Source organism: Mus pahari, chromosome 23 (assembly GCF_900095145.1).
Source record: "Mus pahari chromosome 23, PAHARI_EIJ_v1.1, whole genome shotgun sequence".
In the NCBI taxonomy this organism is placed as follows: Eukaryota; Metazoa; Chordata; class Mammalia; order Rodentia; family Muridae; genus Mus; species Mus pahari.
In genome coordinates, this window is record NC_034612.1 from 37646243 (window position 1) to 37662968 (window position 16726).

The following is a 16726-nucleotide window of genomic DNA, read 5'->3' on the forward strand; positions in this document are numbered from 1 at the left end:
TAAAAAGCGCTCAGAAGACAGATTACTTGGCCTTCGCTTGCCTGGTCTGCCCTTTGCCACTGAGTTCATTTAGGTTGTTGGTGCAGCCCATTCTGAGACCCAGCTTTTCTCAGTGGCCAACATGAACTGCAGACCACCAGCCTTGTAGACTGACTGACTACCAGGAAGTAAGACAACCACTATGCAGCTCGGTGACTACCCGAGCATCCAGCCCCATTGGCCAAGAGCCAGCCAGGTTCTTGCCCTCTTAGGTTTAGGACAGTGGTCATTGGACTATACTGACCATATTGCATAAGCCAACTTTATAGCTTTTTCCTTAAGTTTTGTTTTATGTGTACGAATGGTGTGTGTGTGTGTGTGTGTGTGTGTGTGTGTGTGTGCGTGTATGTACCTCATGGGTGCCTGGTACATGAGAAGGCCAGTAGAAGACATAGGGGACCCTGGAACTGGAGTTTCAGACTCTGAAGTCACTGCACTGGCAACTGGGTCCTCTGCAAGAACATCGAGCGCTGCTGTTGCCCACTAAGCCTCTCTCTAGTCAGTAAGACAATCCCTTTAAAGTGTGTATAATTTCATTCCATTGCTTCTGCTCCTGGAGAATCCCATTGCATCGCCTGGCATGAGTTTGCTTTTTATTGACAGTGTGCAGTGTGCAGGCAGCATCCTGTGGCCTGGGCAGCCTCTGGGTGGGACCTTGGGGGTGTTGTGTGCCCTTGCTCCAGTATGGCTTGCTGTCATCTTCTTTGAGCCATGCTTGATCATTGGTATTTAGTAAGCCATTCCAGGACTCAGTGTCCCCACCCTTCCCAGAGGCACACCTAGGACTCCCTCCCACCCCTTTGACCCCACTTACTAAAATAAAAATAAAATAAAATTTTAAAAATTAAAAAAAAGAACAAAAACAAAACTTGGTTTTGAAAGTTAATTTTATTAAATGAAGATAGTATATGAAATACATTCGTCATGACTAGAAGGGTGAAGCCATGTCTTAGTTCTGTCTGTAGCATATAATCTTGACTCATATAAAAGTAACTTCAAAATTCCAGTTTCTTTAAATAGTTATGCACAAAACATACAGATACACACACACAGACATGTACAGTTCCTGCCACTGTGGGTCAAGGGAGCCCGGCCCTCTCCCTGCACTGAGAGTCCCGTGCAACAGGCTTTGAACAGCGCAGTCCCCTGACAGTCCATCTCGGGCTAACTCAGACTTGCCCGACCTTCAGCTCCCTAGTCACACACTGGTGGTCTCAGACACTGGGAGAACTGTCTGTTCTTCCTCAGTGCCGTCGTCTACTGGGGCCTTGAATGGCAAAAGGTTTGAATGCCACTGTCATGACTCTTAACATCCAATCGTGTTCTTGGTGATCAGGCCCGGTGCACCTAGGTATGTCTGTCCTTATAAGTTTCCATTTTTCTTCCTACCCTAAAAACTCAGAAGGAACCATCTTTTCTCCTTTCTTTCTTTCTTTCTTTCTTTTTTTTTTCTGGCTGATGAACTTTCATGGGCTCCAAAGCTAAGTCTTTAAATAGAACCAGAGACTCTCGATGGGTTTTCTTTACTTTTGTGGAAAAGGGGCATTTACTAAAGTCTCTTAATGATCAAGAATTAGATCTTGCGCCGGGCATGGTGGCGCACGCCTTTAATCCCAGCACTTGGGAGGCAGAGGCAGGCGGATTTCTTGAGTTCAAAGTCAGCGTGGTCTACATTGTGAGTTCCAGGACAGCCAAGGCTACACAGAGAAACCCTGTCTCGATCTAAAGAGAGAGAGAGAGAGAGAGAGAGAGAGAGAGAGAGAGAGAGAGAGAGAGAGATTATTAAAATCAGAATAATACAGGACCAGCTATGGTCTCCTCCCTCCCCCACCCCCCGCCCCCATTTGCTGGATATTTGGATGAGGAACCTCAGGATGCTGTTCTCATCCGTTTCTCTGGTAGCCTGTCTCATCGCCTGACTTACACACTGCAGCCGACAAGAGCTTTTGTGAATGGGCAAAGATTTCTTTGGCCTGCCCTACCTGATTTTCTCTTTCTCCAATGTGGCCGTAAGCCCTTTCCTACTTGTCTAGTCTTGGCTAGTGAGTGCACCAAGAGCCACTGTGGGCTGTAGACTGTCTCAGTGGGGATTGTGCTGGGCCCCCAGTCTCATCAGACAGAAAACCTTAAGGATGGTGTACACGGGGTGGGGGGGAGCAGGTACACATGCTGCTGATCGGGCCAGAGAATGAAGTGGCTAGCATACTCTGCTCCCCCGAAGCAGCTATTCATCGTCTGCCCAGCTCTGACCGGCTCTGGCAGATGCAGACGACCTAAACACACAGACCATAATTTGCACATAACAACTTCTAAGAGAGTCATTTTAGAGACCCAGGGCAAACAATCTCTAGACCCCCAAAAAGCGGGCACCCTTTTCTACCCTGTCTTCCTAAGTCTACCCTGTTGTCATCATCATTAGATCCCAGGCCAGGTCCGAAACAGATGAAAATAAGATTGTTTGTTTGTTTGTTTTTCCTTTTGATGGCTCATTGACTAATATCCTGAGTCCTAGCCGGAGAGGGAGTTTGCATAAATTACACATCACCTGTTGTGCCAAGGAGCATAAAGTGCTTAATAAACATTGGCTGACGCTCTTTTGCTCCTCGCAGACTGCCTTGGGATGGTAAAACCCATGATGAAGTAAAGTGAAGACAATGAGGCCCCAACTTTGGTAAGTGGTTTAGTGACTATACCTGGAACAACCACTCTGCCATTCTGGGTCTTAGTCCATCCAGCCAGATTTGGGTACAGAGAAACCCCTTTTCTAGACCATTACTCTTAATTCGCCCCAGCTTCTTTGGATAGCTAACTATATAAAACAGGATAATGCATAAGTGTCTTGTCTATATATTAATACTTGAAATAGAACCTGTTTAAAATGTGGCTTTTGAGGCCCACCAGTAGGCAACCTTACTAGGCCAAACTGGACCACTTAACTCCCTGTGAGCAGTAGGCAAAGGTCAGGCCTGCAAGCTTGGGTATGACCTCAGTGGAGACAAGCACCACCCTCACTGACACACATTAAACGTGCTTTGGATGATAAACAGACACCAGAAGACTCCCGGGAAAAGATTTAAGATTAACTGTGGTTCCCGAGAACATGTGCCCTGGTCTAGGAAATGTCCCTCACGTTCTGCTCTGATATCTCTTGGAAGGGGGGCCCCCTGAAAGAGTGGAAGCCAGGAGTGAGGAGTCACTGAAGTGGCATAGCAGAGCCCTCTCCTGCACTGGCCGGTTCCACAGGACGGACGCATCCCCCCAAGGCCTTTCCCTGTGCCCCTGTTGGCTCTGTTCTCCCTGTCCTCCATAAGAGAGACAAGCAGGTCAGTGCATACCACCATGAGCTTACTGCCTCTGGTCCCGTGGCAGGGAGGGTGGGGAGAGGGTGGGCGGGGCTATGGGCCCCCTGCATGCTCGCGCCAGGCACCTGCTCCTTCCTGTCCAAGTTACCCTGAGGCTTTGTTGGGGGTTGAAGCAGGTGAGCCATCGGATTTAGGATTTCTCTAACAATAGTATCCTTCGCATGTCACTAACTGGGGTTACATTCTTGTTAGTCAACACAGCAACAACAAACAACAAAACAACAACAACCAAAAAAAAAAAAAAAAAAAAAACCACCAAAAAAGCACGATTAAAGGTCACGAAAAGCAGCTGGCTCCGGTGGAGCGGAATAGGTGTAAACTCATAGATGTATATAATACTGTCAGAGGCTGGTGGTCGGGGCTCGCGAGAAGCTTTAGGCGGGCGGGGAGGAGTACAACACCACAGAGTTGTAGTCTGGGGGTGGAGAGCAGCAGGACTCCTTCCCCAGCTCCGAGTCGTCGCCCTGCACCGGCCTGATGTGGCCACAGCTGGAGAAGCAGAAGCTGGGCCTTGGCAGATCGGAAAGCCCCGCCTCCTTGCTTTTACTTGCTATTCTCAAGCTAAAGAGAAAGAGAAACAAGCAGTCAATCAAACGCCCGCGGCCCCCCCCCCCCCCGATGTTTTCTGGGCAAGGACTTATGCCTGCCTAAGCGGGTCACCTGTCCTCACCTGATCTAGAATCCCGCCTAGTTGCTAGTCAAATGTTTTTTGTTTGGAATATATACACTACCACCATGCGGCTGGCTGGAACGAGCATGCCTGTGGCCAGGAGTGGAGCGTTCGAGGAGGTGGAATTCTCACTGGAAACAAGACTTGGGAATAGCCCTGTCCTATTCTTGAATCAGGTAGCTCCTGTACTCAGCTAAGTCGGGGGTGGGGGTGGGCTGCCTGCCCTTCCCCCAATATCATATCAAATCCTGGGAACCCGAGAGCCACTCTGCAATTAAGCTGAGGTTCAAAGAGGAGTAGCTCATTAGCCAGGTGGACCCCAATGCAGTAGGCACACAAATGGCAGTCATAACCAACCAGAGAGAGGGCCTGAGGACAGCCCAAACTGAGGACAGCAGGAAGCCACAGATCTATCTGTGAAAGGCAGATAGATCCCTTCCCACCGAGCCTCCGGAGGGCTTGCATCCCCACCAACACCTTCACTTTGGACCTCTGGCCTCTAGAAATAAATCCATCCTTCTAGTCACATCCGTGCTTAGTGATCTCAGGAAACAGACTGGGCACACAGTCACTACAGGCGGTTCCTGAGCACAGCGTGGTCTGGGAGACTGTTGTTCTCGGGTACCATTCATTACATGAGCCCAAGATGGACACGGGAGGGAGAAAGGCACCTTCTCCTGCCCTGTAATGTTGGGTTGGAATCTGTTTAGTGAGAGCTAAACCCATGAGCCACATGAGGTAGACCAGCCTTGCTCTGGTCGTTAATCTTTAATTGCAGGGTAGAGGATATAAATTAGGGTTTGTCTTTTCCTCATCAAAGATCAAGTTAAAAAAACAAAAAACAAACAAACAAACAAAAAACTCTTTTCCTTCCATACACTCCTTAATAAGAAACAAAAGATTGGCTAGCCTACCCTTTCCCTTGTGAGATTGGGGTCCATTAATCTGTAACTTCAACACCAAAGCCTACTTCTGAGGCTGCATCCCAGGGAAAAGGCCAATGTTTGCCCCGGGGTGCCCGTCTTTCCAACGGCCCGCGGGACTCAGGAGTTTGAGTCCAGTCACAGCTCAATCAGCACGTGGGCTGGCCATCTGGGTTGTTGTTGTCGCATATATGGGTGTTTTGTTTGCCTGTATCTGTGTGTCCCCGGTGTGTGCCTGGTACCTCCAGACACCAGAGGATGGCGTCAGATCCTCTGGAACTAGAGTTAACAGATGGCTGCTGGCCCACACGTGAGGGCTGGGAGCCAAACGGGGGTTCCCTGCAAGAGCAGTTGGTGCTCTTCATTGCCGGACCCGAGAGCCAGGCATCTGAGCCAGGAAAGGTAGGTAGGAAGGTAAGTGGCCAGGTTTGGGTGGCCAGGCGTGAGAGCCACTGAGGTCATCTCTACCAGACCACTGTACAGCCGGAGCCCAGCGATTCCGAAATGATAGGGAACGGAAGGAAGAACTGCCCGGCGGATCAAGCCGCGGGGGATTGTGGGAACATCTACAAGTGAGCCGCGGGTAAATGGATTCAGCGGGATGCAGATAATCCTCACTGTAGAAGTTTGAGTTCTCAGGGCTACAAACATGTAGACCCTGCTAGCCCAGGGACCAGAAACGGGACGTGTTGTCTCTTGAGTCTGTGGACACGTCCCAAACCGTCCTTCACAGCTGGACACATCTGGCTCCTTTCCATCAAGGCTCAGCCTGTATTTCTCAGGCTCAGCCTGCCTGTTACAAGAAGCCCCCATCTTCCTTGTCACAGAGCCTGGGGTTCATATTGTGCCTAATATTGTGACCCCTTTTCTTGTCCCTGGGTGGGGGGGTGGGGTTGCTTTTCTGCCATTCCTGAACACTAGGAGGCCAGGTAGCCTTAAACATCCTACCCACGAGCATCCCACCATCCCTGGCCTCCTCCTCCCCTACCCCTATCCCGCTTCCTTACTCTATCTTCATGGAGGCCTTGGGCTTGGTCTCAGTCCAGGTGAATCGCTTCAGTAAGGGGGAGCCCAGCAGAGTGCTAGTGTCCAGATGATAGTCCTGTGGGACGGGGAGAGGAAGATGACTCACTTGCCTGGCCCAGCAGGCTCCACAGTGACTCTGGGAAGACACTGGGAGGCACCACTGAGGTGTGGCCCAGTGCTGCCCTCAGCAAACACAGCCCCTGCCCGTCAGCACTGCGCCTGTTCTTTGTGCTGGCATCTGTGAGCTTGTCAGAGCTCACAAAACGGTGCCTGGTGTGGGCAACTTTGCGACCCTCCTTCCAGAAGGTGAAGGAAATAAGAAGGAATTACAGGGTCTGAGGAGATGGCTCAGTGGATTAAGTGTTTGCAGGGCACGCATGAGAACCTCAGAGTCCTCATAAGAGGCAGGCATTGTGACCCATGTCTGTCACCCCAGCCCTGGGGGGCAGGAGGTGGGGGATGGAGACAGGCAGATCCTGGAGCTTGCTGGCCAGCTACTCTAGCTCAACTGTGAGCTCCCGGTTCCTTGAAAGATCCTGCCTTTAAAAACAAATCAATTAACCAACCACAACCCCAGTAAGATGAACAATTGAGAAAGACACCCAACCTTGGCCAATGGAATCCACATATATGAGGGGGCAGGCACATATGCACACAGGTGCACACAGCATGCACGTAGACATATACACACATACATGGAATGGAAACTTGCATGTAACTGCCTGGTGTTTTCCGTGTGAGATTTTCATGCAAATGATCATATATGTTAAAATGAAGTTGGTATCTGGCCATGAGTCTGCTGTCATACATACGATTTCAAGGAAATTATAGATGTGGTTGAATAATTTCTCTTGGAGAGTCTCCGGCATCTGCCATGCGTGCACATTTTATATGCACATTTGCATATGCATATGCCCTATTCGCCATAGTTTCCAGGAGCTGTGGTCCAGTCATCCTCATCATGGGATTTTCCACCTGCTCTTCAGTACTGTTGCTACTAACAGGAAGTGGACTGCACACTTGGTTCCTCCCTCCCTCTGAGGCTCTTCCTGGGCCATGTGAACACCAGTGAGGACCCAGGGCGGCCAAGGTGCTGTCATCATTTGCCACATTTTAGGGGTAGCCTAAGCTTGAGAAATTCTGAGGTTGAACAACCCTACTGAGCCACCGCACAAAATTTCTAACTACGTTATCACAGACGGCGTCCTACTGCTTACAATGGAGATGCCTTATATTTTGAAGTTGCTGTGACCCTTTATCGTGTGTGTCTATGAGGTTCGGGTCATATTTACCTTTTATGTGTGTGCACGGCATGCATGTCTGGCACTTGTGTCTAGTTCCATGTCCCCTGGAACTAGACTTACAGATGGCTGTGAACCCCCATGTGGATTCTGGGACCTGAACTGGAATCCTCTGGAAGAGCAGCCCCAGCCTTGAGGTTTCTCCTCTTGAATTATGACACTGTGTTTGTCTCGGGAGCCCACTTAACCCCATCCAAGGGCCTTTCCATATAGCCTTGCTGACAGAAGCTTCTGGTTGGCCCGTATACTCTGGTGTGTTCTGACCAGTGTGTCTGGGTGGGAACATGGCTGCCCAGCTGCAGAGCCTTCCACTAAAGGGGCCTAGGGCCTCTATGGATTTGTTTCAGACCTCTGCATGAGGCCTCTGTGGTATCACAAGGCCCAGCCGCTCACATACATTTTATGTTCTTAAAGAAAGAAGGAGCAGGGCGTGGTGGCGCACGCCTTTAATCCCAGCACTCGGGAGGCAGAGGCAGGCGGATTTCTGAGTTCGAGGCCAGCCTGGTCTACAAAGTGAGTTCCAGGACAGCCAGGGCTATACAGAGAAACCCTGTCTCGAAAAACAACAACAACAACAAAAGAAAAAAAAAAGAAAAGAAAAGAAAAGAAAAGAAAAGAAAGAAAGAAAGAAAGAAAAAAAAAAAAAAAAAAAAAAAAAAAAAAAAAAAAAAAAAAAAAAAAAAGAAAGAAAAGAAGGGTGTGTCCTTGATAGCCAGCCTATAGGAGAGCCCCGGGAACATACACAGGGACTGCTCCTTCCCCTTCTGGGGAGCTGGTGGGACAGAATGGCCCTGGGGTGAACTCCAGGACTCCTTCAAACTGTGGCATTCTCTTTCACATCAGCTCTGCACAGTGAAGTCTGGTTGTCTATTCTTCCCCCATTCTGGCACCTTGGCCTCTCCTGATCACTGGCCCTCACTGGCCAAGCCCTGCCTGGGGTGGCTGCTTCGACAGGGGGAGAGAGACTTCTGACAGGGAGCACTGCATCCTTATTGTCACGACTTACCTCAAACATGGAGGTGGCGTTCGGTGAAAGCTCCTCAAAGGTTTTGATTCTTTCCAGGCTCATGAATTTGAAAGCATTTACGTATCTGATGGAGAAGTAGAAAGAATTACTAAGGTAGGAGAACAAGGCTCACACCGAGGAGATGAATCAGGACATTATAGAACCTGAGTGGACCCATCCACCTAGCAACCAAAATACCAGCTGGCTCAGACTCACTCCTTTCTATGCTCTAGGGACCCTCAGGGTAACGTCACTCCCCCTGTGTAGTCAATTCACACTATATATATATATATATATATATATATATATATATATATATATATATACACACACACACACACCTGGTATATTCTGGACCGAAACTCCAATTGGAAAGAAAGACTAATGTTTCTCAATGACCACCTCCCCGCTTTCACTGACGAGCTACTGGAAAGACCTGATGGGAAGCCCCATGGGATGGTTACTCATAGGCCAACTCACTCCTCAGTTAAACCATTGTCCAACAATGGCTGCAGAGCCCAAGCTCTTAGGCTCGGTTTCTGTTGAGTCCTTGGTCCCACCCTCCACCCCACTACTACCCCAGCCAGGCTTTATCATTGAAAACTGGACAACTGGTCTATGTCAGCCACTTGGACTGGATGTCCGGTATGAGCTGTGAAGTCAACCTGTCACCTTCACAGTTCTGGGCTGTCTGCCTCAACCTCTGTTATAGAGGACCATCCATGTTTTCCAACTGCTGCATCTCTGTCCTAGGCCTTGCCCTTGGTAGCAGAAGCGAGGTTAAGCCTGAGCCACTGCAGGTAACGATACGCGACTGCTCCTAGGACTGTCGAACTGTCCTCGAAGGACCCAGACAACATTAGGAACCTGGACAGAGAGGGTCAGACGTCCTGGGCTGCAAACTCAGCTCTGATAATTGATAGTCACACATTTTGCTAAGTTCTCATCTCTGCAGGTGACAGGTCCCTATTTGTCAGAGGTAATATTTGCTTGGTAGGATGCTTTGCACATCAGCGTTGGATGTTTTTGTACATGGAAGTGGTCGGCATGTACAAGATGTCGGCACAGTACCATGCCGTAACCAACAAGCAACTACTCTCGCTGGCCAGCCCACCTCCCATAACCGTTGGTTCTTTCAGCTTCTGTCCAGTTTCTGCTACAGTAATGCAAGGTGTAGAAATTCCTTAGGTGAGGAAACAAACAACAACAACAAAAAAAACAACGACAACAACCAAAAAAACAGAAACAGGGACTGGCTTTGTTTAGTTTTATGCAACTTTTCTTCTTGGCTGTTGTTTTTTTGAGACACAGTTTCACTATGTAACCCAGGCTGGCTTTAGACTTGTACCCTCCTGCCTGGGTCTCCTGAATTCTGGGATTACAGTCCTGAGCTCCCCACTCTTGGTTAGATTATTCTATGGACTCACATATGTTTAATGACAGTTAATGTTGTGAAAATCAGGCTACAGTTCTAGAATAAGATAAGGTAACTTGGGGAAACACAATGTCTTATACTTCATTCCTTTCTAAGCTTAAGAAAAAAAAAGGAAAATCTGTAGCTCCTCCCACTTACAGAACATAAAGATAAAACCACGGCAGAATGTTAACAACGGTTGGATTCAGGGGGCAGAACAGACACCCAATTCTTTCTTTTCTCTGTTTCTTTCCTCTCCTCCCCCCACGCTCTCCCTTCCTCCTTTGTCCCCTCTTCTTTCTGTAATAAAACTAGGGAACAGAATCTCACCTCACATCATCAGAGCTTCCGGAATGAAACTGTGGATCTGCAAAGCCATCCTTGAAAAGGTCCTCAGAGAAGGTGGGGGTCGAGTATGTGAAGCCACTGTTTCTAGTCAGTATGGCATTGAGGGGGATGTAGTCTTTACCATCCTAAAATACCAAAGGTAGACCTCAGAAGTCACAGGTATATCACTGAAGTTTCTCCTGCAAGGACTCGTATGCAGGCACACACGCACACACACACATACACACACGTACACACACACATACACACATACACACACACACATACACACACACGCATGTCTCTCTCTCACACACACACACACCTCTCTCACACATGTCTCTCACACACACTCAGACCACATACAAGTTTCGCTCATACAACACACGTCTCTCTCTTTCACACACAAACAACATCTATCACACACACACACACACACACACACACGTCTCTCTCTCACATACAAGTCTCTCTCACACACACAAGTCTCTCACATTCACAGTTTTTCTCTCACACACACAAACACACATTCACACACAAATCACTCTCACATTCACACAAGTCACTCTCACATACACCGTCACACAAATCTCTCTCACAAACACACACTCACACCTCTCTCTCTCTCTCTCTCTCACACACACACACACACACACACATACACACAACCCCACTATTTCATTCTTGTTCTTCCCAATTAGGAACACACTCAACCTTTGGATCTAGATAAACTTTGCTTTACCTGTTGGACGTTGGCTTGAAGCAGGTCACCAAGTTTCTCCACGAGTTCGGCAAACCGGGGCCTCTCTTTGGGGTCTTTGTGCCAGCAATCCAGCATGATTTGGTAGCTGTTGATGAAGGGAACACAGAGGAAGCTGGAGAAGAGTGGGGTCTATCTGGGCTGCCCTGCACATTCTTAAGTGAGGGTTGTCGGCTCTCAGTCCAGACCACGCCGTTGATAATGTGTGACGTGCTTTTCTACAGCATTGGCACCTAACAGTCTGTGTGAGTCAGGTCCTGCTAGCAGGGGCACACAGTAAGACAGACTAACCCTCCTTAACTCCTGACCCACCTTCATTAGGCTCCAGGACTGAGTCTTTATAGATCGGAGAGGGGGGACTTAGATAGGAAAGGGGTGCTCTGTGTGATTGGGTGTGAAGTGGAGCACCCCTCCTCTCTCAAGAGGAGGACGGTGTTCCTAAAGCTAAAAACACTCTTGAGTTGTGATGGAGGTTGGCTCCACGTGGCTTCTTTTGGCGTCTGTACCACCTCACACTTCCTTACAGAAAGACCCTTGTTTCCTTGGGGGAAGTCCTTGCTCTTCTTTGGGAAGGTCCTCAGACTTCCTTGGGATAGTCCTGAGATTCTCAGAAGGGATCTTAGACTTCCCTGAGAAGGTTCTGCAATAGAACCTGGTGGTAAAGACACCAGGTCCACCACAGTAGCTCCTCGGTATGTGTGCAAGGGTCTAGGGCGTGGCTGCTTAGTATTCGCCCAGAATTTCAAAGCCCCTATTAGGAAGAAGTAACTTCTCACCACTAAAGCAAAGACAGGCTGGGCTTCTGGGTTGGAAACGCTGGCCTCCACATCAGAGGCCCAATCTTGTCCTCAGGTTCCCATATCAACTGGGTTTTTTTTTTGTGCTTGGTTTTTCCTTTTTATTTTAGCAGCATCGGTTTTGGGCTCCCCTTTCAGCCATGTCTACTCCCTGTGTAAAGAACATGCTGGGGATCCCTACACACACTGCCAAGTGCCCCCAACCCTCTCACTACCCCCACGTTCTCCTCCACTTCTCTCTCAGCCAGAAATAGCAAAAGCCATACTACCTCTTAAGAGCCTACATGGGTCTCCATTTAAAGTAAGTGTATACATGTTACCAGATTACTGTGTTTTACTTAAGCAAAAACATGCCACAGAGGCAGATAGTCAATTAAAAAACACAAACAAACCAACCAACCAAACACCTTGAGCCTGAACTCTTCCTCCACACTCAAGCTTCGTGGTGTAAGGCTTCCAAAGTTGGCTGAAGGCACTGATACTGACTTAGGGATACTAAAGCTGGTTGCACAAGGGGGAGGAAAGGTGGGAAAAGGAAACACAGAGGGGCCCGAGCCACTGGGTAGGGGGCGTATTTCATTCCGCAGAGGCATTTTCTCTGCCACCATGGTCATTGTCATGTATCTCATGTCACGGATGGGGGAGCAGCCTTCTGGGAGGTGTGACTATCTGGGCCTTCCTCTCCCTAGTTTCTCCAGGGTAAAAGCAGCAGGGAGACCTTCAGTCACCTCTGGATTCCAGCTGTGCTCCTGGTTTGTTCTTTTCTTACTCTACCGGCCTGAGCTGCAAGGCCAGGCAGACACCGTGTGGGGCAATAGGAATCTGGTTGACCGGCACTGGGTTGGGGGCAACTTACTCAATGCAACACTACAGTTTTATCCACTCAGTAAAGCTGGGGTGGGGATAGGGGTTCAGTTGCATCCAAGACCAGCTGAGGGCCTTGTGGGAAGGGTCTACAGGCTATTAGCCTAATTTTTCTGGGTATACATCACTGTAGCCCAAGCTCAGGTCTTGGATGTTCAGTAGAGCTGCACTGAATTAGCATATCACTTTCTTGTGATTGGAATAGGGAGGTGACTTCATCCTCTCAATTCTCACATCCCTGCAAACATGGCTGCCTGAGAAAATGGCTGCCTGAGAACATGGCTGACAGAACACAGCTGACTGAGAACATGGCTGCCTGACAGCATACATAACTGAGAACATGGCTGACTGAGAACATGGCTGATTGAGTACATACATGGCTGAATGAGAACATACATGACTGAATGAGAACATGGCTGCCTAAGAACATGGTTGACTGAGTACATACATGGCTGACTGAGAACAAACATGACTGACTGAGAACATGGCTGACAGAACATGGCTGACTGAGTACATACATGGCTGACTGAGAATATACGTGGCTGACTGAGAACAAACATGGCTGACTGAGAACAAACATGACTGATCGAGAACATGGCTGACAGAGCATGGCTGCCTGAGAACATGGCTGACTGAGTACATGGTTGACTGAGTACATGGCTGACTGAGTACATACATGGCTGACTGAGTACATACATGGCTGACTAAGAACATGGCTGCCTGAGAAAATGGCTGACAGAACATGGCTGACTGAGAATATGGCTGCCTCAGAACAAGGCTGACTGAGAACATGGCTGACTGAGAACATGGCTGACTGAGAACAAACATGGCTGACTGAGAACAAACATGGCTGACTGAGAACATGGCTGCTGACCTGTATCTTCCTTTTGAGGAAATTTTTTACAGAGCCATATCTTATCTTTTAAATTCTGAACTGCACCATATAGGCTGTTTGGGGCCTTTGAGCTACCTGAAAGAGGTTTGTGGAAACACACAAAGGCTTGATAAGTCCAGGGCCTTGCTAATCTTGAGTTTGTTTGAGATAAGCTCTCACTAAGTAGCCCCGCCAGGCCTTGAACTCGCCATCGTTTTGTCTCAGGCTTGCCAGTGCTGAGATTATAGTGCGTGCCTCCACACCTGGCTTTAGAGAATTCTTCAGCCCAAAGTTGAGTGACTGCCTGCTTCTAGAACTATTCCGATAAATATGAGAGCTGTAAATGGGCCCTGAGTGCTGGACTCTGATTGCCAACTGATGGCACTGGAGCCTTGGGCGGATCGTATCAGATGCCGCGTGTCTTGCTTTGTCACCTGTAAAGTACAGCTGATGGTGGCACGGACTTCATGGGGTTATTGTGAGCAGCAGATACATTAAACTTGTTCAAGACCTGCTACCTACGAACGCTACTGATAGTAAGTTAACCCGTATCATTTTATAATAACTGCAATTATTATTACCGTTGACAACTAAACTTCCTTGTGACTTTTAGATTATGTGAAGAGCAGGACATGTTAGCTCAACACACCTACTGGCGTACAGAGAATGCCCTCCCAGAGAACACGGGATTGGCTTCTGTCTGCTCTGCTCTTTAGCTGGCAGAAGGCATGACGCTGTATTTCTCATATTTTGATATGTTTCTGAGGTCAGATTATCCTATCTGCCCTACCAACTCCTCAAGATTGTAGGAAGTTTATGTGAAACTATATATCAGCAAAAGCATCGAGCACAGAGTGACCTAATGTCACCTCTCTTTGCAGGGGTTAAGGATCCCACCAAATCTAAAGCAGCCCTCCTGTAGCCTGGAGGTCCTTGGGTCAGCCTGGCCATTGTACTTCCCTCAAGTACAGCAGTCAACACTAATAGAGTCCCCTGTGTCTTTCCCACCTTCAGGTCTGAGTCCACGTCTCTCTCATCCAGTTCCCTGTCTTGGCATTGACCTAGCCTGGTCCTCAGATAACAAAGGGAAGAGACAGTGACCTTGCCCCCTTTGGCCGAGCCCACACTTCCTTCTCTATCCTTCACTCCTCCCCAAGGGCTCGGCAGGATCTCATTGTGGGTGGGTGGGGAGGGGAGGCCGCCTGCCAGTTCAGGAAAGGTGGCGCCACCTCAGGGAGGCCCAAATCCTGGTCAGCAGCTCACCCAAACTGCAAATGTCATCACATTCCTGTTGAGGCCTCTGAGTGCTAAAACTGCACAGTTGCAGGAAATGGTACCCACAAGTGTCAAGTTTGCCCACTGACAATGGAGAAGCTGCCTAGAGCCCATCTCTTCTCATTCCTAAAGGCACCCCCACAAGCCCATTGGTCAAGAGCTTTCAGGGCTTCCCAGCTACCCCACATCTATCTGTCTGTCTGTCTGTCTGTCTATCTATCTATCTATTCTATCATTTATCTATCACCTATCATTTACCTATTTATCTTTCATTTATCTATCTATCTATCTATCTATCTATCTATCTATCCTATCATTTATCTATCACCTATCATTTACCTATTTATCTTTCATCTACCTACCTACCTACCTACCTACTTATCTATCTATCTATCTATCTATCTATCTATCTATCTATCTATCTATCATTTATCATCTATTTCTATCCTGTATGTATGTATGTATGTATGTATGTATGTATGTATGTATGTATCTATCTATCTATCTATCTATCTATCTATCCTATCATTTATCTATCACCTATCATTTACCTATTCATCTTTCATCTATCTACCTACCTACTTATCTATCTATCTATCCATCTATCATCTATCTATCTATCATTTATCATCTATTTCTATCCTGTATGTATGTATGTATGTATGTATGTATCTATCTATCTATCTATCATCTATTTATATCTAAGTTTTTGGCAACAGGTTCTTAAGTAGCTCAGACCAACCTTGATATGTATACAAAACTGCAAATGACCTTGAATTCCTTATCTTCTGGATCCTTCTGCTTCCACTTCCAGAGTACTATGACTACTGGCACAGTATATGCAGTGTTGGGGATGACCCAGGACCTTGTGCATACTTAGTAAGCACTGCTAGGGTAACTGAGCTACATCCCTATCGCTGTGGAGTACAGACAGCATAAAGCAAGCTCCTGGACTCTGTCGATGGGGAACAGTGCCCCAGAGACCTCTGGAGCCTTGACCGGAGGTGGCTTGGTTCTCCCGGCTCTGCTCAGTGAACGAGGTCTTGCCTTCAGTTCCTAGGTGCTATTCATTTTGTCTTGCTTTCCGACTCCAGTTCCCAGCCTTGAGAGGCTCTACGGGTGGGTTAGAGAGGAAAGAGGGATGGCTCTAGAGCACTTCCCTGCTCAGGATGTCACTCCCAGCACAGCAGAGCCCAGTAGGGACTGAGCCAGCATCCCTGAAGAGTGGGGCTGAAAATAAACCTGTGCCCTTACTCATTCACTCCCTACCCCAGGCACCCTGTGCCCCTTACCATGCCCCAGGGTCCCTGATGAGTGCTCAGTGAGTAGGGGGCACGGAGGTGTGAGCTTACATTTCAGGTGTGGCATACTCCGGGGTTCTCATCCTCATGCCCTCCTTCAGGCGGCTGCAGAAGTCCTCATCCATTTGCACTCCTGGGTATGGAGAACCCCCTACAGGGGATGGTGCGGAAAGACACATTTCTATTAAGGTTTCTAGTACAAAAGACCATGGGAGGGGCGGTGCATGGTGGTGAGCACTTTCAGTTCTAGCACTTGGGAGGCAGAAGCAGATGGATCTCTTGTGAGTTCAAGGCCAGCGGGGGCTACAAAGTAATGAGGGGCAACTCAGAGTTTCCCTCCCTTCTTCAAAGTGATGTTTTAGGTACTACATGACTGTAATCCCGGTTCTTGGGAGGGAGGCTGAGGCAGGGGAACTGTTAGTTTGAGGCTAGCATGGGCTATCTAGTGAGCCTATCTCAAAAGAAAAGAAAGAAACAAACAAAAAACCCAAAAATAACTCTACAGTGACACTTTCATGATAAATCGCCAGTGGCTGAGGTAAACCCCGGCACAGGGAGGTGCTTGGCAGGCCCTTCCTGAGGGCACATCCTTGGCTGATTCATGGCTGTCCCGGGGTCTACACTTGCTTGTTTGGCCAGAGGGAAAGGCAACCTAAAGTATTCCTGCCTTTGTTCCACAAATGACTCTGAGGAGACCTGATCCTTCGACTCTGTGGCTTGAGTTAATAACCTCCCTTTGGGAAACCAATGGACTTGGATGAGGCTACTGATGGACCACTCTAGCCTT

The 16726-nt window shown here is 48.3% G+C and overlaps 1 protein-coding gene across 1 annotated transcript in view; it reads right to left on the minus strand.

Annotated features, from left to right (window-relative positions):
• Positions 1-1758: 1758 nt before the first annotated feature.
• Flt1 (fms related tyrosine kinase 1) overlaps positions 1759-16726 on the minus strand; it is a 169772-nt gene continuing 154804 nt past the window's right edge. Inside the window, exons 25-30 of the mRNA XM_021222701.2 lie at positions 15991-16090; positions 10811-10916; positions 10072-10214; positions 8328-8412; positions 6002-6096; positions 1759-3962 (exon numbers count right to left, since the gene is read on the minus strand). Of these exons, the coding sequence (XP_021078360.1) occupies positions 3776-3962; positions 6002-6096; positions 8328-8412; positions 10072-10214; positions 10811-10916; positions 15991-16090 (716 nt within the window). The 3' untranslated portion in view covers positions 1759-3775. The remainder of the gene's footprint in view (positions 3963-6001; positions 6097-8327; positions 8413-10071; positions 10215-10810; positions 10917-15990; positions 16091-16726) is intronic.